The 25,989-nt window shown below is 41.7% G+C and overlaps 1 protein-coding gene and 1 long non-coding RNA gene across 7 annotated transcripts in view; both read right to left on the minus strand.

Annotated features, from left to right (window-relative positions):
- Nucleotides 1-11,129, minus strand: part of WDR20 (WD repeat domain 20) — a 46,097-nt gene extending 34,968 nt beyond the window's left edge. For 3 of the 6 annotated variants that reach the window (XM_061998588.1, XM_061998587.1, XM_061998589.1), the window contains exon 1: nucleotides 10,808-11,120. In XM_061998588.1, coding sequence (XP_061854572.1) covers nucleotides 10,808-11,071 — 264 coding nt within the window. In that variant the 5' untranslated portion in view covers nucleotides 11,072-11,120. Of the gene's footprint in view, nucleotides 1-10,807 lie in introns of all 6 variants that reach the window. The other 3 variants (XM_061998590.1, XM_061998592.1, XM_061998593.1) reach the window with 2 other exon arrangements.
- Nucleotides 11,130-12,209: 1,080 nt separating this feature from the next.
- LOC133625651 (uncharacterized) lies at nucleotides 12,210-25,800 on the minus strand. Its single transcript, XR_009818946.1, has 4 exons — nucleotides 25,471-25,800; nucleotides 23,468-23,614; nucleotides 19,458-19,559; nucleotides 12,210-12,378 (listed from the first exon to the last, which is right to left on the minus strand). It is a non-coding gene; the product is annotated as an uncharacterized LOC133625651 (long non-coding RNA).
- Between the last annotated feature and the right edge of the window lie 189 nt (nucleotides 25,801-25,989).

Here is a 25,989-nt window from a genome sequence, read left to right on the forward strand (position 1 = left end):
CACTTGAAACATCACTTCATTAGCACAGAGTTTATTTGGCCAACACTGTTAGAAAGAAGGTAGGAAGCTTCATCTAGAACAGCATCATACAACTTGGCAGGTGCTTGCTAACTGAACATAATAATACACAGCTCTAAGTTTTTCTGTACAAGGGACCACAATTTCACTGCTGAGAGAAAAGCAGGCCAACCCCTGGGATAAACTGATGTGAACATAACTAGACAGCTACATTTAGAGGGGACAGAGTGTAAGGTCACACTCTGAAGTAACAGCAAGATGTCACCTGCTGACATATACAGCTAATGCTATTAAACAGCAATATTTCCCTTGTCACTCCCAAGCATCTTTCTTTTACAAGCTTCATCCTGAAAGTCTTCTTTGGGAAAAAACTCCTCCTTGATCAATATATCACATACCAAAAATACATTATTCGGTTATTTATAAGCAACAGGGTAATAATTCAAACTGAGACACACAAGATGAGCTGTAAGACTGCTTAGAAATACTGCACTTGGCTGTATAAAGGGTATCAAACTTCAAAACCATGCAAATATTCTTGCCCTCAAAGTAATTTTATAAGATCGACCCTCCTGAGACTTAAAAAGGTTTTAAAAAAAGCTCTAGAAGTACTTTCATTTAAAAAGAAAGCCTGAAAAATAAATCCAACTGTCTGATACACAGATCCTAGAAGGAAAAGAGCTGGAAATTTGAAGGAAAACACAGACTAAGCCTCTACCTACAGCTTCACAATACAGTATTACAGTTGATTTTTAGAAGGAGTATTTGTCATCAGATCAATTATGCAAATCCAAACATCTACACTATCATTTTAATCTTATGAACATGAATTTTTAAAGAAATCATTGCATAACCATTTTTTCTGTAGTAGCAAGAACAGTAACAAATAGAAAGAAAAATAAAGAAAACAAAAATATTTGGCAACTTCTGGCAAAACTTCATTTTGATGATAGCTTCAAACTTGTCTCAGGGTCCTTATCCTCCAATATCCACTTCAAATCTAAAGAAAAAAAATGCACAACTTCTGTAGAAGTCTCATGACAGGAGCTGTGACCAAAAAAAAACCCCTTAGAAATAAATTGCCACAGTTCTATTATGACAAGACACAACTGGTAGGATTACATATTTGTTATGGTTACATCTGTAAGGCAGGAAGAGAAGACATTTATGTTATTCAGATTTACTGAGTAACTTGTGACTATGCAAGCTGAAGTGTCCTTAAGTCATCGTTCCAATAGTTTATTTCACCAGACACATGGATTTTTAACTGGTATTTTGACATATATTGGCACACAGTCAGTCTCCTGTGGGTGCTGCTCCCCCTTTCTTTAGCTGAAAGGGAGCATTAAAGCCATAAACTGGAGTCTTCACAAAGTTTTATGTGGTATCACTTTCCTAACAAAATGTATGCAGACTTCCTGTGAGACTCTTTTGAATTGCTTCTTTTTATTCTTAGGAGACTGCAGAATGTGAAGTTTGTTCATAACATCCAATGTTTTCTCCTCCCTCCAGGGCATTTTTAAGTTAAAAGTTCTTTCTTAGACTAACATGTAGTTTAATGTAACACTTGGCATTCCCTAGGTGTACAAAAATTAGGCATTATTAAACCTAGAGCTGCTTAATACAACCACCTTCCAATTCCACCCGCTTTTTAAAAGTTCCAAGTAACATTTCTTTGACCATTACAGCCACGTGAGAACCTTGTGATTGAGTCAATAAATTAAAGACCAATTATAGTCAGTAAACCAACACTGAAATCAATTTGCAGAAAGGATCTATTAGAGATCCACCATACCATTATGAACAGCTATACTGAATAATGCAGAAAAGATCCCAGTGCAAGCTCTGACACTGTCACTGGAAAGGCTGCAGTTGTAGTGGCTGGTGGTCCTGCCCACAAAGACTACACAGTGACATACGGTCTAAAACCAGCCTGTTGAAGAGTCAGAACAAGCAAAAGCAGATGCTTTATTTCAAGTTACAAGGGGCACAAAACGGGAGGGATGTAGATGCTGAAAGACAGGCTGCATCTACATTTGGACTTAGAAATAGAGAGAGGTAAGGAAGGAAAAATTCCTGATTTCTGAAGAGGATACAAAAATATTACTACTTCAACTTACAGTATGGCATATTTACTGTTACTGATTAGTTTAAAGCAGCTTTCTAACAGGACAATGGCATTATTAAGCACTATTGGCATTAAATGGCCCTCTTTCAAGTGTGTCAAGTTGTAGTCGTGACATCTGGACAGCAAGAAGCCTTTCCATACATCTTCAAAATAAAGTACTTCAGATGATTCCCTTTAGTCAGAAAAGTGCAATAATACTTCAAACTAGGGCATTAAATTTGATTCTAGAATGTCAAACAAGAAAATTATGGCTTGCAATTCTCTCAGAGATGGGATCCGGGCAACGTTTAATTAGAGTTTGAGGTATCCTCAATGTACATTTTCCTATTAACACTGTTTTGCAGACTGTCAGATGCCAAAGCATAATGCAAACTATCATCTAAGCACACAGCACAACACTTTTGTAAATATCCTGACAAAGCTGGCCCCAAAGAACTCACTACAGACACAGAAGCGTGTTAGAAACGACCATTATTTGCATCTGTGAAGCATTATGACTGAAATTCTGTCAGTCTGCAATGAGTAAGTGCCACAATGCAGAGTTTTACATGAATTCAGCTGAGGGAATGTCAATTAGTTTAAGTGCAACATTAGCACAAATACACTTCAATGCAAAACAAAAACCAAGTTATACCTGCAGTGGCAAAAACCCACAAGCAGCCACACACAGAGAGAAAAACTCATTGTTTATACAATATTGCATGCCAATCTGGGGGTTTGGCCAACATGTCCTGGTATTCACTCCTAACATGCCAGCCAAACACGCAGTCAGAGATAAATGAACTAACACCTCAGAAAGCAATCCTTCAGAGAACATACTGCAATAGCTTACTGAAGTTAAGCAGCTGTGATACAGGCTTGAAGCAGAGATCAGGAGAAGTAAAAGCACTACAGACTAATGCCACTATCTAGAACTGAGAAGTAGACCCCAGATAATAATCATCTTGCAAGCTCTGTCAAGTGCAAATATTTTGCTCTCTTCCACAGCAAGAAACGTTTAACAGTACAAAACTGTCATCTTAAAGCAGTCTTTTTAGTCTTTCAGCTTTTAGTCCCAGTTGTTCTAGATAAGCTTCACAACAAAGTTAAACACTTAAATCTATTCATACTCCTGTAATCTACATTAGCTCATTCACTCTTTCCTTCAGAGGTGTTATTGAAAGAAGAGGGTTACCAAAACAAACCAATCCTTCAGAAAACTCTACAGGAATATTTATAACATGTCTTGTCAGTCCTTAGTACAGCCCAGCTAGAATTAAGAAAGATAACTACCTCTGTAATAAAACTGAAGGCAGCGAGCACATCTACCCATTAAACACTTGAAACAAGTTTCCAAGAGACTTCTAAATACCTTCACAAGCGAAGATCAATGGGTAAAGTATTACTGGTTTAGCCCCAATCCCTCCATAGGATTGGCGAATCCAGTCTCCAAGTAACAACCACTATTTACAAGATACACAAGAAAAACACTCAACAAGAAATTAAAAGACTTTTCAGAAAAAAACCCCACAAACAAGAAACCTACACCATCCTTCTGAAGTAGGACAAAATCACTTTTCAGAGTGTTACATCCAGCACACCTGAGAAATGTGGACTATGCAAATTCCTTCAGCACAGGAAAAGAGTATCTTCCCAGCTGGTTGCAGGATGGCACCAGACATCTTTGATGAAAGCTCTACTCTACCATGGTACTTCCATTAGCCACTTTTGCCTCTCATCTCTTTGACAATAAGAGTGATGTTTGATTCTGGTATAAATAAACATTTACATGTAGAAGAGTTTGTAGTAGAATTTAGAAGTCACAGTAAAGCTCTCTGGTATCAAAAACACTGAAACAAATTGAACTATAAGCACCTAGATAAACGGGAAATGAGCTAACAATGTCAACTTGCCAAAAGCACCAAATGAATCCAAATGTCTTCTGAAAAAATAACTGGTCTAAGGAAAATGTCAGCAGCAAATGCAACACGTGGGTTTTAAGTTGTGTGAGATACTTTTGTTAGTGAGTGAGAGTACACATACATAGTGAGTGAGAATAACACCAGGATAGGAAGGATTTTTTTCAGTGTGCAGCACATAATTGGAAACAAAAAACACACTCTAATAAACTTAATAGAACAAAAATCAATGGAAAATGCCAGGTGGCATTTCTAAACAAAAACAACAAATGAAAACATTGAGAAACCGGGAGAAAAGTAGCAATATGATAAGAAACACTCCAAATGAGTCAACACTACTAGCAGGACTCAAAAATGTCAACATTAATCAACATGTTAGCAAGACTATTAAATGACAGACACAGCAGGCAATAATTCACCCTTACATAGTACTTCCACTGTGACTTCAGTGCAATCTCAAGTTTAGGTAGCAGAAATGCAAGCTAACAGAAGCCAGTGTGGAGGAAAGCAGTCAAACATTTAGAACTCACGATCCGAGAAGTTAAAAGAACTCTATTTGTCTTAGGAAAAATGAGAAGACAAATTAACAAGTTTTCAATTATGCTGCCAAAGGCAACTGTCAACTGCTCCACAGTAAATAACACCATTCAGCCTGGTTTTGTTTTCCTTGAGCATGAGGTTTTGCTAGATATTGGAGGGGAGAAAGAAAACTAAGCACCAAAACAAGCTATTTAGGGAAGCTATGGAATTCTTGTTACCACAAGAACTAGTCACATAGATGTAGGCATAGTTCCCTCTGCCTCACAGCAAGTGGATCGTCACAAGTTCCTTACAAATCTCAACACTTTTATAGTTCATATATCCTAATTAAACGTACAATCTTTTTGAAGGGCTAACAGAGCTTAGTGGTCTCTAAAACAAACTCATCTTCCCACCACATCCTGTGGAAGTTTACTGGTTTTCTCCACAGATTCCAGCTTCCAACCTGGAATTGTCTTGTGTTACACTTCCCAGATGGATAGAATCAAAGAATGGTGGGGGTTGGAAGGGACCTTTAGAGCTCATCCAGTCCAACCCCCTGCCAAAGCAGCTCCCACCTAGATCAGGTCACATAGGAACATGTCCAGGCGGGTCTTGAAGACCCCCAAGGAAGGAGCCTCCACACCCCCTCTGGGCAGCCTGTGCCAGGGCTCCCTCACTGAAACACTGAAATAGTTTTTTCTTATGTTTAAGTGGAACTTTTTGTGTTCCAGCTTCATCCCATCACTCCTTGTCCTGTTACTATCTACTACAGAAAAAAGGGATGTCCCAACCTCCTGACACCCACCCTTTAGATATTTATAAATGTTAATAAGATCCCCCCTCAGTCTCCTCTTCTCCAGACTAAACAGCCCCAGTTCCCACAGCCTTTCCTTGTATGAAAGATGTTCCAGTGCCCTGATCATCTTGGTGGCCCTGCACTGGCCTCTCTCCAGCAGTTCCCTGTCCCTCTTGAGCTGGGGAGCCCAGAACTGGACACAGGACTCCAGATGAGGCCTCAGCAGGGCAGAGTAGAGAGGGAGAAGAACCTCCCTTGACCTGCTGCCCACACTTTTCTTCATGCATCCCAGGCTGCCATTGGCCTTCTTGGCCATGAGGGCACATTGCTGGCTCATATTTAGCTTATTATCAATCAGGACTCCCAGGTCTCTCTCTGCAGAGATGCTCTTAAGCTCTGAATAACGTGAATAATAAGCACAGTGACATTCTGTCATAGTGACAAGATCCTATAGAATGACAGTCACCACCAAGGATAAGATTTCTAAACTAGACAACAAGGACTCCAGTATCAAGTCAGATATTAAAAAAAGGTAGAGAACTGCAGAAGGAATCCTACATATCATCAATATTTTTACTGATAATCAGGGACTGACAGTATGCTAACTTCTAATAAATGAAGTTGAGATACAACATTACTTCCATCTGGGTACAAATGTAATTACTTCTAAGCCACTTGCTCATGGTAAGGTTAAAATGACAGCCAACAGATTGTGCCCTCCATGCTTCCACCAATCTGAGCTTATTACCCACATATGTTTCTACTTCAACACCATTACAATATCCAATAACATTCTATAGTTATTGACAGACTGCTGCTTTAGGTAGGTGTGGGAAAAAGAGCAGAAATGAAGACAAAGCCTCTTTTGATGAGAAAGAGGGTTCAAAAAAAACCAAACAAAACCAAAACCAGTCCACTACACATTAACAAAGACAGTAGGCATCCAGAATTTAAATACAATGCAAGAAGTTTAATGTAATAAGCTAAATTACACATTCAATACTCCTAACTTCCCATTATGTTACATAAAAACGACGACTGTGCACCATGCAACACTATTGCTAATATGTACCTGTATGTGACTGTATTGCACTGACAGTTACAGGCTAACTTGCCCAGAACCTTTACAGTATACAGAGAAAAAACCATTAACATACACAATTCTCAAAGGAAAATGCTCTAGCTTCCCACTAGAAAGGGAAACAGACTTGACAGTTAATGTCAGGAGCAATCAAGAAAGACTTGATTTGTCAGTCATTCCTAAGGCAAGGAAGATGAGATATCACTCTCCTTTTCCAGCCTAATGAATCAACTAATAAATCATTTTGTAAAGCTAGCCACAAACCTTATTTAAGTAACCCAAGACTGTCTCACGAGTAAGCACCAAGTAAGAGCCCTTAGACCTGATTTCAAGCTGCAGGAAAATGCAACTCATCTAAAACATCAATGTATCATAGCCTGACTAATAACTTCTTAATTCCTATATCACCCTACTCCATATGAAGAAGAAAATGTCTAAAATAATAGAAAAGGCTTCCTTTTAACACCTCTGACTCTCCTAATCAAAATTAAGTGAACAATCCCTCAAGAACAGATGACTGCAAATCTGACTTAAGGCTGAAATAAAGGCTTTATTCAGAAGAGATCTCATAAAGCAGGGGATCCAATTTGACAGCCCAGGCTGTTACAGTGAGTTGGTGCTCTTCCACCTTCTCCAATCCTTTCTTTGCTTTCACTGTGCCTGTGAATATCCAACCCCAAGATGAGACAGTTTAACTCACCAAATCGAGAGAAAATCTGCCCAGAAAGACAGCAAGTACTTTGCTGCTGGTTTAGCAAGTTGAACTAGTTCAACCAGAGGTCGAGCACTGTCAAAGACAGCAAGGAGAGAGGAGCGCACTGCCAAGAGGACACCATACTGCCAGACCATCCGTTTCAGCTGTCACTAGATCAGTTGAGTTGATGAAAAATTACTCCTGTTTAGGAAGAGATCACTGTACATATCTAACCTGAAAGCCAAAGTTAAGGAGAGCTGAATGGGAAAGTCCATTGACAGTGCAGTTCAGAATAATGATATATAAGTAAAACAAACACATCTTATTCTGTCAGAGTTTTAGTTCTTCTTACTAGTCTATAGGTTCATTTGTTTTTTCAGGAGGTTTAAATTTGAAAACAGCATTTTTCTGGAAGTCTGTGTTGCCTTATTAACACAACAAGGGCTGCAGAAGCTCCATTATAAAAACAACACCACGCTGGCTCTAAATTCATGTGCCTTCTGTGACATAGAAAACATGGAAACATGTTTCATAGTAATGGCAAAGTGTAACGTGAAACAGTAAAAACTCAGCTTCCTTTTTAAAGAGGTAAAGAACAAAGTCGAGAGAAAATATCTTCTTTGCTTCAAAAAGTCTCTGAAGACAGCTTAAAATGCTGGCCAAAACTCTTGTCTCTCTAACAAACTGCTGTAATTGTCTATTAGTACTCCAGTCTCCACACTACTGTAATGGACATTAGATGTAACTTTTCAACCAAGTTTCTTGGAAGAAAGATGAAGGTTAAAGAAACATTTATGGCAATGTTTTTCTTTGTATAGGTTAAAAATCCTAAACACATACACTAGCAATCTCCTTAAAAAACAGCCTTACAAAGTAGCTGCTGCAGGTACAACGTTACCTAGGATTTAAGTGAAACTAGAAGTTTAGCATCCTTGATTTCAAGAAACATCCCTTCAAGTGGCAACTTTGACTTAGTATCAGATTATTTCTTCTTAAGTGTTATTCAAAGCTTAAGTGTGACTCTTCCCTGATGCCAACTGATCTGGAATGGATTACTGATGCAACAGTTATCTCACTGCCTAACATACAGTAACTTAAAATAAAGCCCTGGTGGTTCTTTTACTCATTTTAGTAAAAATGCAGGATTTTCTTAGCAAGTAAAGCAGCAGACCTTACAAAGATAAAATAACACAGCTACCTGTAATACACACACAGCACAGCTTCCCTACATGCAACTGATACCAATATTTTAATATGACTTAGCCAGAACAAAAATGATGGCCTTAAAATCATTTGGGGGAATTTTTTAAAAGGATACTTACAAAATTATGAACTGACAATAAAACTGAAGTTTTTAGTATCTGTATTATGCAGAGGATCACAAATAGGTTAGTCTTCAACAGATAAAAGTCCCTCTCCCCTTCTTGCCCCCAAGAACAAGCTGGCATGCAGAGTTTGATAGTTTGTCCAGTTTAAGTCACGATTACATGCTGCCAATTTAGGTATCAATAACTGATCTCCCGTTTATGATCCACACGAGATACAGCTTTTGATTCTGAACAACTCAGTCAGTGGAACTACTTAGGTCAGCTTTGTACACAGACAAAACAATAACTTCCCAACTAAACAGTATAAAAATAAATGCCAAAGAAGAAGGTATTGAAAGTTCAAGCCAGGCCACCTTCCCCATTCTCATGTCAAGCACTTTCAATCTATTTCAGTTCTTTCTTTGGGTTCAGTTAATGCATTATATGTATAAAATATACCCTGTCTTCTAAACCACGTAAGTCACCTGTAAAAGGTCACCAAAACTAATTCTAACAATGTGTATGTTTTACACTACTCGGGAAGAAAAAAGCATTCAACAGCATAACAAGTATGCCTCAAAGCTCTTCATTAACAGACTAAAACTTCCACAGTTAGTGTGTATCACACCAGCAGCTTTTAGCACCTCAAAGCAACTTTTATCATTGGAAAAAGTTATTCAGTTCCTTGCTGTCAATGAATTCCTAGACTTGAGATTTTTATTTTTCAGAAATGGGGTATGAGATGACTAAGACAACTTGCAAGAATCACATGGACCATTACTAAGCTACAGAAAGGCCTGCTCTGTAACCTAAGTGTAATCTCTCTGTAATCCGTAATCTAAGTGAGAGAACTCTGCAGTTATTTTGCAGGAGAAGAAAAAAAAAAACCCTCAAACACAAGATATCAGAATCCAAACACTGTAATAATTTACAATACAGATTTCTCCAAAATATGGACACCTTGTAAACAGGAAAGATATCAACTGCTTATAAATAGTGGATACTGTTTGATACAAAATTCTCATCACATGCTTAAAGAAACTACTGTCTCAGTAGTATTTAAAACTAGATTATTAACATTAATTCAAGGGTGAAACCAAAACCTATATGCACACTTTTCCATATAATTACACAGGACATAACAGATCTGGTAAGTCACAGTAAACAGATAACCATATAGGCTTTATTCTCCACTTGGTGCTTACATCTAGAGAGGGGTGATATGGGCACTATCCTAGGACGTAGCAGAGTCACGTTTCATTCCTTGGGCATATCCAAGCTTCCTGCACAGCCTTGCATACGTCACTAGTTCTCTGTGCCTTCGTCCCATGTCAAAGCAGGAAGGGTTCAAGACGCTCACATTACGGCAGCTGAGTCCCAAGTACGTATGATAATGAACATCCACTTTTTGAAACATAAAATGGAAAGCTGACAACCACTCTGTCTGTGTTTACACAGATCAGGAGTGACACACATTCACTCGGCATGACAACTTCTGAATCCTTCTCCAAATCTCATTAAATCAAAGATCTTAAGAAACAACAAGTAGAAAGGGTCTGTTCATAAACGTGGTGACTCGAGAGATCAAACACATGCACTGTTAGTCCTGCATCAAATGATGACAGGTAAGGAGCCTCCCTCAAGACCATTAACGATCCTTTCTCATAAAAGCAACTTTCTCTGTGTTAATTATCTGACATTTAAAACTCAGCTCATTGCACTGCTCCAATTTAGAAACAACCCTACAATTCAGTCGATGCTTCAAAGTCACGAGAAAGGCCTAAATACTGTAGCCATTCAGTCAAAGCTAGAAAGATCCTGGAAGCAGGAATCTGACACCACCGTAATCACGACAGGCATTAGTGTCCAGCAAACCCGGACCTGAAGCAGCAGGTGAAGGAGGCCCAAGGTTGCCTCGCCAGTGGAAAGCCAACCCTCATTCCTACACGCCTAAGCAGCCGCATCCCTTCACCGAGCCCCCGCACACACACCCACCGTTGGTGACACCGAATTTGACGCAGCCCACTAGTACTGAGCCAGCACCGGTCCCCTCACACGGCCCTTCGGCCCAGGCCTACGCTCCCCCTCCCCTAACCGCTACCTCCCGGACCCTTAACCGGGAGAAAGGCACGAGTGCCAGCCACGCGCGGGCCGCAGCGGAGGAGCCGCCAGCTCTGAGGCCGGCGGGCGGCGGGGGGGGCGCGGAGGCGATGCGGCCCGGCGCGGCGGCCTCTGCCCCACGCCCACGGCGCAGCCCCCCGCGCGGGGCTCCCGCTCCCCGCTGCCGGCCGCCGGACTCTCGGCGGGCGGCCGGCGCGGAGGCCCCGTCGCTCCCCTCTAGCCCAGTGCCCGAGCCCCGGTACCTTGCGGACCCCCTTGTAGATGTAGAAGTAGAGCTCCCGGCCCACATTGAAGCAGAGCCGGTCCCCGTTACCGCTCTGGTCGTTGACGTTGACGAAGGAAACCCGGACCGGGTTAGAGCCCTGCGAGTTGAAGGGCACCCGGTTGGGCCGGCTGTACTCCGAGTGGCTCAGCAGCTTGTACAGCCCCTCCCGGGTGGTGAACTGGGTCTTAATCTCGTTCATCTCCTTCCCTCCTCCCTCCGCCGCCATCTTGGAAAGGAGCATTCATCCTGCCCCAGTGCCCGGATGTGGCGGCGCCGCGCAGCCGCCGCGGCCCCGGCGCTCGCGCAGCCCCGCGCGGGGGCGGCCACGCCAGCGGCGGAACGGGGCGGCGCGGCGGCGCCTGTTTACCGCGCGTCTGCGCAGGCGCGGCGGGCGGCCCCGGGGCGGGGCCTGGCGGGGAGCGGGCGGGGCCGGGCGCCGCGGGACATGGCGGCGCGGCCGCTGAGGGGAGCGGGGAGGGACGCTCGTGGGACACGGGCGCCCGGCGCTTCAGCGTGTGCCTCGGGTGAGCTGGTAACCGCCGCCGCCGGAGCTGCCGAGCTGGTGGCTCCCGGCCGAGCCTGCCCGCCCCGGGGCAGCTAAAGCGGGCTGTGACCGCCCCGGCTGCGCTCGCAGGCTCTTTTGCCTTGTCCCTGGCCGGTTTCGTCCCCTGCCGGCTCCCCGGCCGCGTCAGATGGGGTTGCTGAGGGCAGAGTCCCACGCGTGGGTCAGTTAAGAGACAGCAAATGCAAGTGTGCGGCTGTATTTGGATGCTTCGTGTCAAGGCCACGCTGCCCCTGAGGGAGACAGCACCAGCAGCCTCCGACCTGCCAGCTGCACACACAGCCTGGCTGCGGAGTTGACCTGAAACGTTAACCTGCAAAACTAGTTGTCAGATAACTCGCTTCGGTGCTCTGATGATCACACAGCTATTGCAACTGCCAGCTCTGCGCTGTGCGGTGAACCAGAGCGATGTCAGAAGCAAGTGGCGTAAGGCTGGGAAGGGTTGTTTCACTGGGTAGGGAGGCAGGGCTGTTTCTTTTGGCAGCAGTTTCAGCCTGAAGGATTTGTCTAACCACAGCCTCATGATTGACTCAAGCTAATCCAAGAGTGATTTCCAACTGTAAAAATGGGCTCCTCTATCTTCAGATACGTATTTCCATTACCTCCCTTGCATCCACTCCAGTAATTGTGCTACCAAAGTCAGATCCACTTGAAAACTAACACACACATAGAAACGACAGGTTCTCAGGCAAAGAAACTGTCCATCAGCAACCGGGGTGACCCAACTAATCACAGAACTGCTAAAGCCAAAATAAGGAAGGAGTTGGGAACGTGCAACTAGGGGACAATTAGCAGCACAAACTTAGATCATCTTACATTAACAATAAAAAACACACTTTCAAGGTACAGTCTCATGCTGTAGCTGTGTTGCTGTCACGTGGCTGCTATCAAAGGGGGGTTGCCCAGCTCTCTTCTTTCTTAATGACTACTTGCTGCTGCCACTTACTTCACCAGCAGCAGTGCTCCTGACCTCACCAGAGTCGGTTCTGAAAGAGAAATGGATGAGAATTAAACCCTCTGCAAATGTGAAATTAATAGAATCATTGAATGGTGGGGGTTGGAAGGGACCTTTAGAGCTCATCCAATCCAACCCTCTGCCAAAGCAGCTCCCACCTAGATCAGGTCACACAGGAACATGCCCAGGTGGGTTTTGAAGACCTCCAGAGCAGGAGCCTCCACACCCTCCCTGGGCAGCCTGGGCCAGGGCTCCCTCACCTCAGCATACAAACAGTTTCTCCTTAAGTGGAACTTTTTGTGTTATAGCTTATGCCCATTACCACTTGTCCTGTCACTGGGCACTACAGAAAAATGTGCCACTTCATCCTCCTGACATACACCTTTTAAATACTTTTAAGTGTTAAGGAGACCCCCCTCAGCCTTCTCCAGACTAAACAGCTCCAGGTCCCACAGCCTTTCCTCATCAAAAAGATGCTCCAGTCCCCTGATCATCTTGGTGGCCCTGCACTGGCCTCTCTCCAGCAGTTCCCTGTCCCTCTTGAGCTGGGGAGCCCAGAACTGGACACAGGACTCCAGATGAGGCCTCACCAGGGCAGAGTAGAGAGGGAGAAGAACCTCCCTTGACCTGCTGGCCACACTCTTCTTGATGCATCCTAGGATGCCATTGGCCTTCTTGCCCACGAGGGCATATTGCTGGCTCACAGGTAGTTTGCTGTCCACCAGAACTCTCAGGTCCCCCTTCACAGAGCTAAGGAAAACCACTGACTGTGGAAGGGGAGGGACAGGAATGCATAGTGGAGCTGGAGGGAAGCAGGACCTCTGTTTCTTTCCACTAGATCAGCTCAACTATGGAAGTCTACTCAGACCCCAGGGTGCTGGAGGGATTTCATTTCAGATCAGTTTAGTTTGCAGCTAAATACTGCCTTGCTGAGTGAAACAGCTGAAGACCTCCAGGTTAATTTGTACAGTGTTGAGTATATATCTGAGTATCTGAACCAGTACAGATAATTACATTTCCAAAAGGCCAAGTATAGAAGCCTTGCTTGAACTTCTTAAAATAAAGCAAATCAATAATAACCAATAGATCTTATCAGCTCATCAACCATCCCTTCCAAATGGTATTGATGATCTCCTAAAAGCACATAAAGTAAGTGAAAGAAGCTGGAATTAGGATAAGAATCGTGTCAGGAGCAGTTCTTTTGTGTGGAAATACCATTAATGGACTTCCAGAGTGTCACTGAAAGAAGAGCAGGAAATGCAAGGATCTCTAAGTAATAATAAAACTCAAAACACAAGGACTTACAGAAAAAAAGAGCAACTGCAAATAAACAACATCTAAACAAACACAAGTGTTGCTCCAAGCAGGAGCCTTATTCATTACACACTGACAACATTGGACAGATCACTCTGAACAACAAAGCAGGCAACTTGGGTTAGAGGGACTGTGTGGAATGCAAATGATACTGAAACCACAGCAGGCCGTCTGCCACTGATGGAATGACTGTGATCCACAGAATAAACAAAACTAACAAGTACCTGGTTATCCACAGTACATGATGGTGCAGAAAGTCCAAGAATTGATGCAGTGTTTAACATTTACCAAGAAACGTCAATAAAGGCTGCTGAGAGAGCCCACAGAGAATCCAAGACAAATATTCATTTGAAAAACACAGCTGCGAGTCACAAGAACACCATTGTACAGCTCCATCAACAATACTCATAAATACTTTGGTTACAGAATGGGAAAAAGGAGGCTGCAGAGGGAAATTCTGAAAGGAATTCTCTATCGCTTGCAGATACTAGTGGCTCAAGGTAATCAAAGATGATAGCTCTGAAATGGTCCTTCTGAGGCCAGCCTGAGACGTGTTGCTCTGTATGCACCACACACCCCATCAAGAGAAGGCAGTCAGCATCACTGCTGCATTGTGCCTTTACTTCTGGCAAATGATTTGGAGAATGAGAAAAAAGACATGAGCAAAATCCATCAACACTAATGAAACAGATTGGTTTATGCATGGCACTCATTGGTCCTGCAGCTTTTCAGGGTGTAGTATTAATAGTGCTTTTGCTGGCCGTGAGGAAACTGCAGCCTTAAAACTTATGCAACACAAGTACAGTTATCAACAGAACTTTTCTATGCTTGCATTTGAATACCATCTGTTACTTCCTTAAAAGTGCAGCAACTGATATTAGTGATGCTTTTACCAGCTCTTCTGAGTCAAAAAAGAAGAGAGCTCCATCATGCAAACAGTATGGATTCTAACGTGCCCTGCCTGCAGATTGTGCTGCAGGAGTCGGGAGACCGTGTCTGCAGTGTCTGTCAGCTGTAGGAGGTCTGTCACTTCTTGCTTAGACTTCTGATACCAAAACCAGTTTAGGTATTTAGTGTTTGTGGCTTCAGAGGCAAAACAAAAAAAGTCAAAAGCTCTGCAGTGTGTCAAATTGTAAGGAATTATGAGTGTGTGTGAATTGGTACCAGACAGAACCATCGAGAGACACGGGACAGCTCTGAACTAGCAAGAGTTTGGTGATGGTGAGGAGAATGGCATGCAAGTTCTGTCAAATATCTGTAGGAAAAAAAGGGAATTACAGTATTGGAAACATGTTTCTAGTGACTTAATGGACTTTAAACTTGCTTTCATCATGAGAAAATACTGTTTATGGCATAGTTTCATGTTTGCTTTAAGAACCTCTTCTTAACCACTATGTACATTTAACACCAAATACATGGGATAATCCATTTCAGGATGTATTACAGAGTGCAAGGTTGTTATCCACTAAGTTTCTGCTATGCTAGAATGCATTGCATTTTGTTTGTGTTCTCATCTCTCCCCAAAAGCATGTGAAACATTTTGTTTTCATAGTTGAGGGGGGTTTACTACTTAAAAACAAACATTTGGATTGAAGAAGGCAAGGTAAAAGAAATCTGCTTCGCAGCTGGGATTGGATGACAGTGGACTCTTTTCTATCTTTGGAAGATTTCATTTTGCTGTTTGCAATCAGCTCTCTGTAAGTTGTCTCCTGCACAGACTGCCATACTCTTCACTTCTCTGTAGTGAAGAGTGCTGTCCTTGTAAACAACAGTTCTTATCTTGAAGCTCTGGCTGTCATGGAAATTATGTTCTCTGAAGATAAGACTGAAATAATGAATTTCATTTTAATCCTGTGGAAAGCCAGAGAGATTGGTTTGACGTGTCCACAAATAGCTTGTGTTCTAAGATGTGCTACAGCATTATATACTTCTCAAAACTCCTTAAAAGTGGAAGACATCTTATCCACACGGATGGTATTGCTGTAATCCAGCTGAGGAATCACAAACCTGTGAATAAGTACAGTCTGTTGGCCAGCAGCAATGACTGAGTTCCTTATGAAACTGGAATTTCTAGGTAGTGATGCTTATCAATGCTGCAGTGTGAGAACCTGGTGCCATCAAGAAGACCGAGAACACTCCTAAGCTGCAGTCTGCAGTAAATTCTTATGTGTTTGTATTGTAAGCATGATGTGAATGCTTAGATCAGCTATTTCATTCAGCAGGTTTTCATCAGGAAGCTTGTGGTTGTCATGATAATACATGGTTACTGATAGGTGTGGCAGGTCAGCCAAGAAACCTGTAGTTGTTGTGAGCAACAGTTAGTTAACAGTCATCCGTGCAAGAGAAGTGGCTGCTGTTGTGTCGTTTAAGACTCCCCAAGTGGAGCAGGAAATAAGGAAAGCTGGGAAAGGAATGGACTAACAGCCGAGGAAATGAAAGCATTACCAGCCTAAAAGAAAGAAGTAAGTCCTAAAGTGTGACCAGAGCCAAAAGCCTGTGAACATTTTGCACTTGAGAGCTATATGCAGGGATGTCTTTATTTTATGTTCCTCAGTCTTCCTCAAGTCATCTAACTAAATGATGGTGAGATCCTTCTCTCTTGCTTTGGTGTATCTCTCAGAGGAACTGAAAACTTGTCAGCACATTCCCTTATCACCTTTCTCACATGAGGCAGTTATTATCTCAAATGAGTTGCAGAGAGCTTCAGAAGAAGAATGGCTATCTGCTTTCTGACCAGGCATTAGAGGAGATTCTCCATCAGTGTCATAAGTGTAATTTCAGTTCCACAGCCTGAATGACCGTCTCCAAATTGTTTTAGATGAAGCACTGAAGCTTTAATGAGACTTTTAATGAGCTTTTTTACGAGCTCACTGAAGCACAGGAGCTTCAGCTCCCTCATAGCACAGGCTGTTCATTTAGTGCTAGTTGAATCTGAATTCTGTGCTGGCTTCCACTATCATCATTATCATGGGCATGCTCATGACTTTCCCTTGCAAGTCAAGAAGGATATAAGTTAAATTCACAAGTCTTCACTATCCATCTGGTGTCCAGAACTTGTTCATATCTAGAAACTGGAAGACTGGTAAGTGGAACTGTTTAGACAAAACTGCCCAACAATGTTTTTTCCATCAAGTGGGATAGTGTATTTTTCTATTACTATATGGATTTTGTCATCTGCAAGGCAGAGGCTGGCTGAGGAAAATGGAGATTTATTGCTATGATGCATATATTCTTATGTCATTATTATATGTACCTTGTAATTTCATCACACAAAACATGTAATTAATCACAAAAATGTATCAGCACTCAGGCTTTCAGCAGTCTAAGTGCCTGTCCAGCTGGAAGATCACTTCCTTCACACCTAATGAGACTTGTGAAGTTTCTCTCTACTTCTCTTCTTGCATATATATGAGATTCCTAAAGACAAGTGTGGTTTGAAGATAACCTCTGTAGAGTAGGCTCTTGGGTCCTTGTTTTTCTGGTTTACCTGAAACTATGATCCTTATCCAGCTCATACAATATAATGTTCTAATGTAGTATATAGTTTTCAGTAACCATTTAATCAAGTGTGCACATTAATGTGACATTCCTTGTCTTTTACTTCCTTCTTTCTATGACTGAATACAAGCTAACATGATGAATATGAGGTTTAGCATGATGTATGTCATTTCCCAATAGCTGTTCAGTTGGTTTAATGTCATGTCTATTTGTTCACTGTTATTTATGTTTTCATAAGTAGGTATCACAGAATCACAAAACCTTAAGGGTTGGAAGGGACATCGAAAGATCATCCAGTCCAACCCCTCTGCCAGAGCAGGGCCACCTAGAGTGTGCCACACAGGTATAATGAGAAAAAAATCAAATATAGGGTAGATACATACTAAATTTTAATGTCTTTTCATCCTCTTTGGTTGGAATAATGATAGAATTGCTTACTAAAGACATGGTGGAATAGAGAGAGCACCAGTCTAACTTCTTTTTATTTAAACATAGAAAAAAAGCATAATATCTAGGAACTGAAGACAACACACACCCTACTGCTTTTAGAGATATGGTTTTATAGCTGTTTAGAGATTTAAAAAATAATAATTTAAAGTAAGCAAGCCTGATCTAAGCTACAGATTTCCTTAGACAGCTATTGGTTTGTGAGGTGGTAGTGAATGGCTGAATAGTTACATGTGTAACTCATAGAAAGCCATTAAAACAAAGTACCTGTTATAAATCCTGGGCTCACTGGGAGGAGGTAACTTCAAAAAATAAAGATTTTGAAAGGTTAAGGCTCCTATGCCATATATACAAGTTATAGATTGCTCTCTCTACCTGTGCCTGTATATGTGTTCAGTATGACTTCTGTACATAATATTTATATATGCTGTATTAGCCCCATCTGGTGAATTCTAGCAGCATTGCAAACTAAACAGACCATGCTCAACTCTCATGCCACAGCTCATAGATGAGTAGTGGGGCATACCCAGACACATATTCCTCCCTTTGCCCACTGTAGCAATAGTGCAGGCACCAATCCTCACCAATAGATTAACAACATAATTTTTAAGCTTCTCTTTTGCTCTAATGAATTAATCTTACAAGTTAGGATGCTACTATCTTTATTTGCATTCAGAAACATGACCAGTCCATGAATGCACTTTATATTCACAGACATCTTCCATTACTGTTCTTTGGTACTGTTTCAGCTGAACTCATGAGCAATGGGGTGGAATCAGCTGCTCCTGTAGGTAGTTTAGCTTTGAGATTCTTTCTGGGAGAGGGCCCTGGTCCACTTTGTGTAACTGCAAAGGAATGTCACTCATCAATGAGTTCATTTCAGAAGCTGTGGGTGGACAGGGTCATGGGCAACCTGCTGTAGGTGGCCCTGCTTGAGCAGATAAGTTGGATGACCTCCAGAGGTTCCTTCCAACCTCAACACTCTGTGATTTTGTAAGTTTACCCTTAACATTATTATTGATATTTGTGCAATATCAATATATGTCAACACTATTTTGAGTAGGTATCACTTTCCTTACCTTCTGTAAGAATAAATGATTATAAAAGGTCTTTTGAAATGCAGGATCAGGACCATAGTTTCTAAACAACAAATGAGGAGGCCGCTTGCCTCTAATACATAAGGTTAGCAAACCCAATCAGCCTTTGATACATGGTACATAATATGCTCTAGGTGCCTGTCTTGAGGAGTTTTGTTCAGTTTCTCTCTACTCTCCTTCTCCTATTGCATGTCTAAACTCAGGGATGATCTGATTTTCTTTAAAGTGGGATTTGAAGGTTACCTACATAGAGTCAATTCTGCAGAAAGATGAGTGATGACAGTGGATCTTTTACTGCCAGACTTAGCTAATGAAGATTAGTTGCTCTGCTAAGGTAAACTGAAATGTGGCTACAGTATGTTTCTTTCCATCACTTCCCTTTGGAAAACTCAAACATAATCTTGGCATAATCTGTCTAGTCAGGCTAAATTATAATCTATTCTGTTTCTTGTCATCTTTCCTTCTCAAAGCTGTGACAAGAGAGAACTGTGGGCACATTAAAACCAACCAGTCACAAGGCACACAGCTTTCCTGTTCCGTATTGAGAACAGGTGAATAAACAGAACTCAAATGGTAATATTGAATGGGAGCATATCGTAAACAGGAACTCGACAGTTTTAGGTGGTTTCAGACTTGGCTACCATTAGATGATCAACAGGAGGAAGCCCAAATTAGCCTTATTATTGTATCAAGCAAGCCAGTGTCTCATTCTGCTACAGAAATGTCAAGCTTACTCTTAAAATTAAATGATTACCTCAGAGTGCTCCCAGACAGGTAGTGCTTCAGTTAAAGCAGGCTGTGAATCTCCAGCCTGTGTTATTTTGTCATAACTGTGCAATCCAAACTCTGGGATGTCCTAGAATGTAAATGGGAAATTAATTAGTGATTATAATTCAAGTCTTGTGATGACTTTTTGTGCTTTATAATACAATTTAGCATGACTATAGTAGAAAGCCTACTAAGTTCCTCTTGATTAAGCAAGTATTCATTCCATGCTACCTTCACCTTAAGCAGAAAATCAGAAAGAAGTAAAAATCAAAGAGATACACTGTCATTTATGATACATCTGAAGCAATATTTCTCTGTCCTTTGCTCTTCAAGACATATATCCAAAATTATTTGCATTTTCCCCTCAGTTTTAAAGCTATTTCCCACAATCAAGTGTGTGTGTGTGTGTGTGTGTGTATAAATATACATGCAGTAAGGCTTCAGCTCTATTTATCCTTATTAGCACAGAATCTGTGCAAACTCAAGATCACCCCATGAATGAAGATTCTTGCCTTCCAGGCTGAAATAGTTGGTCATCAACACTTCCTCTTCTAGCAAGAAAACCTTTCTGAGGGAGCCAGTCTGCAACTCATTGGTTGCAAGTAATCTAGCTATTAATGTGACTCAGCAGTAAAACACTACCTAAGTTCTTAAGCATAGTCTAAGAAGGCCCAAGCCTTCTGTTGTGGTCTCTGTACAAAATTGGACTTGAGGCCATGACTGATGGAAACAAGCTAGATCCTGGGAATGACTAAGCCAACAAGCACAACTGCACTCCGCTCATCATGGCTTCAGGTGCAGGATAACTAAAGCTGACCCCACGAATACTGTGAGGCCCAGCAGCAGAGCTTTATTAGAAACATTGCTCATGCCAGTGTCTCCAGGATTGCCCAGTTTCAATTCTCAATTCTCAATTGATTGTAATCCAATTACACTATTTGTAGGTGCCTTATTTGAGATGCTAATAGTACCTGCTTTGAAACAGTGGTTGCATACCTAATGTCCTTGCATCATTCCCAGATGCTACTCTACAACACTAAGCTGTCTTCTTATTGATAGCATAAACATTTACAAGGACTAACTTTGTGCATTTGTTTTCCAAATGTCTCAATAAGGGTACTGTCTATGTAGGACATCATTACACCACATACAGGTCCAATCTAGATGCTGAGCTTCTCATTCACCAACCCAGAGGATGTGTTATAATGCTAACATTTATGTTAGTAACCACAGTGTCTTCATAGTTCATGCTTTTGTTAAAATCTGGGTTACTTGACAATGAAAATAGGTATTTATAGCTGATACTGACAAATATGCAGGTGAAGCAATAAACTGTCAGGAGGATGGAGTCAGGCTGTTCTCAGCAATGGCCAATGACAGGATAAGGGGCAACGGGCACAAGCTGGAATACAAGAGGTTCCAAAGAAATACAAGGAAGAATTTCTTCAGGATGAGGGTGAGGGAGCACTGGAAGGGGCTGCCCAGGGGTTGTGGAGTCTCCTTCCATGGAGACATTCCAAACCCAGCTGGATGAGTTCCTGTGTGCCCTGCTCTAGGTGGTTCTGCTCTGGCAGGAGGATTCTATAAAGTTACTTTTCTAGAGATGTAACTTGACTTTCATTACAATTTTTTAATGTCCTCATGGGAAATTTAGGAATTTGTTAGTCTAGGGGCTTTTTAGTTAAACCTCCTGCTCCCTGGAAGAGCTGTTTCTCCAAATTTCTTCATATTATGAATCAGGATCTATTGAAACATTCCTATGAATGGAAAAAACACTGACCTATAGATAATAAAAGTTACAGGTGCCATCACACCTCTTGTTCCTCTTCCAAAGCTAACATTTTTGTGTAACTATTCCTGATTTAAGGTGGTTCTGAAGAGTGGAATGTTCTACTCCCATTCTCCAAACCAAGTGACTGTGTGTTCCCACGCTAGACAAAGGCAGCACACATTTCAGCATGCAGGTAGTGCAGACACCTTGCAGTGCTCTTAAAGCAAACAGCAGAACCAGAAACTGGAAAGAAGACAAAAATGTCCCATGTTGCTAAGTTTGCATAGGTATAATTCTTGCTTTGTACATATAATTTCAGCATAGTAGTGTATAATTATGCATTTATTCTGGGAAAGTCTAGATTATAAGGTATAAAACTATAAAGACAGTTTTCCTTGTTCCAGTCACAAGGGAATATTAAGAAGCGCAACTTAAAACATCAAGTTGTAGTGGTCATGTACTTAACCTAGGCTATTAATTTTGTAACAGACAGCACATAAAGTAATTTATGATGATCAAACCATCATTCTGGGCCTTTCTCAACATTCCATGAATGCAGGCCTTTCCAAGCTCATTCTCTTGGCCTTCCTGTGAGCTGAGCTTTTGTTATAATGACCATTGACATTCGTTAGTAGCAGAATTGTTGACTTTTGCTATAGAAAATATATCCTTGTCCAACAGTTTGTCTTCAGAATTCCTTCAGAGAGCAATGACTCTGACAGTTACCATGCTCCCTAACACAGACATCAAGAACCATAAAGTTTTAGGAGAAAAGACGTGTATATATTGCCCTCAGTCCACACAATTATTGCTGCCACCTACAGTTCAAAAGTACATTAACATTCTATGAGATCTATTTTGTTCTCTGCCTCTCAAGTACATTTTCACTGCAAAAATATTTCTTCTATGTGACCATCGATCCTATTTCTAGTATGAGCCACTTTTGGGGGGACCTAAAGATCTTATGCCTTTGCCTTCCTGTAAGACATGAGAAAGTAGGAAACGAGACACCGTGAAGAGCAGTTTTAAGAACACATGAAGCTTTGCTCCATCATGAGATCCCTAGCTTGCTTTACATTTCATTATGCTAACATAGACTTTACATGCATAATTCCACATGTTAAAGGAAACTAGACACATATTACCCCATCTTTCTACTTATGTCTGTCTTCTGAAATCTAATGTTCAGGTAATTTCATTTGCTGTTTTGTTATCCTTAAGTAAACCTGAAGCACTGAGATAACAGGACAAATCTGTGCCAGAACTCAGATTATTTTTCAAGCAGCATCATGAAAGCATTAAGGCTACAACACCAAGCACTCAAAAGTTAGTTAAATGCTGGGATTAGAATTCTCCATGCAAAGGTAATTTAATTTCTCTTTGTCTTCTAGAAACAAAAAACCCCTAAACCACATTATTCAGCAACACAGAAGAAGCCTTTGATGGAAACAAGTATCAACCCCAGTTTTCCTGGGTGCTATTTCAGTGCTTTGAACATTAAATAACTTTCTTCCAGACATCCTTTGTTCTCTTTTAATGTTGTAACTTTCACATAGCAAGGAGGTCTGTGAAAATGTGTAATTAAGGACTCTGTTAGGATGAAACGTTTGGAAAATTAGTATGGGACTAATCCTTAGGAAATTAGCAAACACAAGAGAGAGGCCCATGCAGTTAGTGCAGCAACTTGCTAGTTTGTTTCTAGCATGTGTTGGTGGTATGGAACAGTTTGTGATTGAAGTAGATCTGGTTCTTCAACGTGTGATTCAAATCTGAACTTCCTGAAAGCAAAAGTTGCTCAGATTCTGAAAAGAAAAGGGCAAATCGACGACCTGCCTGGGCTTTGAATTTTGAATTACCCTCACAGTAAAGAAGTTTTTCCTTAAGTGGAACTTCTTGTGTTCCAGCTTTTGTCCATTAGCCCTAGTCCTGTCACTGGACACTACAGAAAAAAGTGTCACTCCACCCTCTTGACATCCACCTGTCAAATACTTGTGTTAATGAGGTCACCCCTCAGTCTCCTCTTCTCCAGGCTGAACAGCCCCAGATCCCATAGCACATTAATCTCTTGGTTGAAAAACAATAAAATTAACTATTTTGCTCAGATTTTCCCCCAGAATTACCTCTGGCAGAAATCAAGTCAGGAATTGGCCTTTTTAGCCTAAAAATGAAGCAATACAAAATTGGAATCGGTTAAAATAGAGTAACCATAGGAACAAAGTGCCTACCTTCACCATCTCCCACTGCATAACAGAACAAAAAGACTATAGGTTATTCACAAACCATGAAGAAACACGGGCACACAGGAACTTGGCTTAAGCAGAGCTGGGAAAACTTGAGATGGTTTGGTATGAGATTACTTTCTCCTGGTGCACCTGTCAAACAATTTTGACAAAAGAAACCAGTTTGCTTTTGAAAGCTGAAGAACACAATCACAGAAGAGAAGCAGGATGATGTGAATGCTACATGAGACAGTATAAAGATGTGTGATCCTGCAGACATGCAAAACCTTTCATAGGCCTTCACATGCTTAAAATCACATATATCTCTAAGCCTGAATGACTGAATCCACATTAATCAGATTAGAAAGTAAAAGACCTTGCATGTTTTGATAAAAGTGGCACAGATTTTGGACATCTCAAAAGGAGAGCACACAATTTCAGTAGGATATTACTGGGGGAAAAAAACAGCTAGGACAGATTTACATAAATTGTATTAGTTTAGCAGTTCTCTACAATACAGAAGTTATTTTCATGCAAATAAATGTTACAAAACCTTTCAGCTGATGGAATCCAAATGTTCTTTAGGGTTTCAGCCTAAAAGGCGTATCCTAACTATATCAAAACTATTTTTAATCTCAGAAAAACATGCAAGTTGTGATGTTATTCTGGGGTATAACTGCTACACTTGATTAGGATAGCAGCACAGAGCCATTAAGCTGCTTTATGGAAGCAGACAGCGAAAGCAGCTGTCAGACCACTGAAATCACAGTCACTATGCAAAGGAGGGAACACGTCATACTCAAGAAAGGCTTTTGGTGCATATTATTTTGTAGAAGCATATGTGTTTGAGAGAAAAGGAAAGGAAATGCATGAAGAAGCACCACAAAATCAGACTCAAAGAAAGTACAGGAAACCAAGAGCCAGAGTAGGCACCGAAAAGGTGACCCAGCCATAAGCACAGAACTTTCTAGGCCAAGCGTTGGCTGAAATCCAGATATATCAGTGGCTTAGAACTGTGAGCAAACAACCTCACTCTTACAGTCTTTCTCCTGCGTGCTGGGCAGCAGCTCTAGCTAAACACTCTCTTATGTTATTGTTGACACAGCAATTCATTTTTCCTTCTAATTACAATAACCTGCAGAACCCTGTACTGTGGCCAGCTGCTTGGGTCAGAGCTGTAATGCCACTGTTTAAACGGCTAGAGTCCTGCAAGTCACTGCACCAAGGCAGATACTGATCCAGGTGCTGCAGAAACTGCAAGAAGACAATCTGTCATTTTAATTCCTTGTTGGGTCCTACATTATGTCTTACACACATACCTAATGTATCTTGTTGTCAGGTACTGGGAAGTACCAAAAACTTCCTGAGATAATGCTGCAATCAAATCAAGCCCGTGGGCCCCAAATTCAGTTAATTTGCTTGTCTAGGTCAAACTACAGGACAACAGATGCTAAGAATGTTATTCAGCATGAAGATACTGAAACACATGAATTGACTTAAGTATCGTAGTATCTAATTCATGGGGCACACTACCCAGTGTAATTTAAGATGCTCAACTGGGAGAAAGGCAGGTTAGGCATACTTGACTCCTGAAAGTCAGTCAGATGTTGAAGTAGATAGCAGTCTGGGGTACACCTAAGAGCCAACAGAAAATGACAAGAAGCTGCACCTGGGGCAAATTTTTGTTACAGAAACAGCACTCTTTTATTCCTCAAAGAAATAAATAGCTATTGTTTAGAGCAGGGGTTATCTACATTCACCCTTAAATCCTTGTAAAGTTGCAACATGCAGCTTTACCTGGCCTTTACATCACAAGAAGTGGATCAGCTCCAAGAAGAAAGTTTTAGAAGGCTGCTCTGGAATAGATGTGATGCAGATGACTCTCCTGAGACACAGAAGGCCTGCATTTAACTCCCTGCTCCCAATCAGGTTGTTCAGGATATAAAAATAACTCCTCTGCTCAGCACCATAATCACAGAGCAACCGGGTATAATGAGACATGTACTTACCAAAGCCTTTATGCAAGGTGTATAAACCTAGGTATAAAGATGTCTATAGCTACGCCCTTTGAACATTAACTGTTATTTCCTGCAGATTAGATGGCAAAATCCAAGTCCAGGCTGAGAATTGCACCGAGTTTTGGGCTGTTAAACTGAGCAGCATGGTCAGCTTATTGATCTGTCCACTATTTATCCTGAGGATACACATGGACTCAGGTTCTGTTCAACATGCAGACTGGCATCTGCTCTGAGAGAAGCGATTTTGCCTACCCTCGTTAGGCAAAATGGTTCAGCACAGCATCCCTAGGCCGTGACTCATCCAGCTAAGCCTGGCAAAGCGGCCCCTGCCAGGCGAGCAGCGCCCGGGCCGCCCCTCAGTCCCGGCCTGAGGGGGAAGCGAAGCCGCAACCGGCCTGCGCGGAGCCGCCCGGCTCCACAGACGCGCCCGGGGCCGCTGCGGCTACAGAGCCGAGACGGGCGCTGTGAGGAGACGAGGCGGCTCCCGCCCCGCGCGCCGGCCTGGGCCCT

This window comes from Colius striatus, chromosome 6 (genome assembly GCF_028858725.1).
Source record: "Colius striatus isolate bColStr4 chromosome 6, bColStr4.1.hap1, whole genome shotgun sequence".
Taxonomy (NCBI): Eukaryota; Metazoa; Chordata; class Aves; order Coliiformes; family Coliidae; genus Colius; species Colius striatus.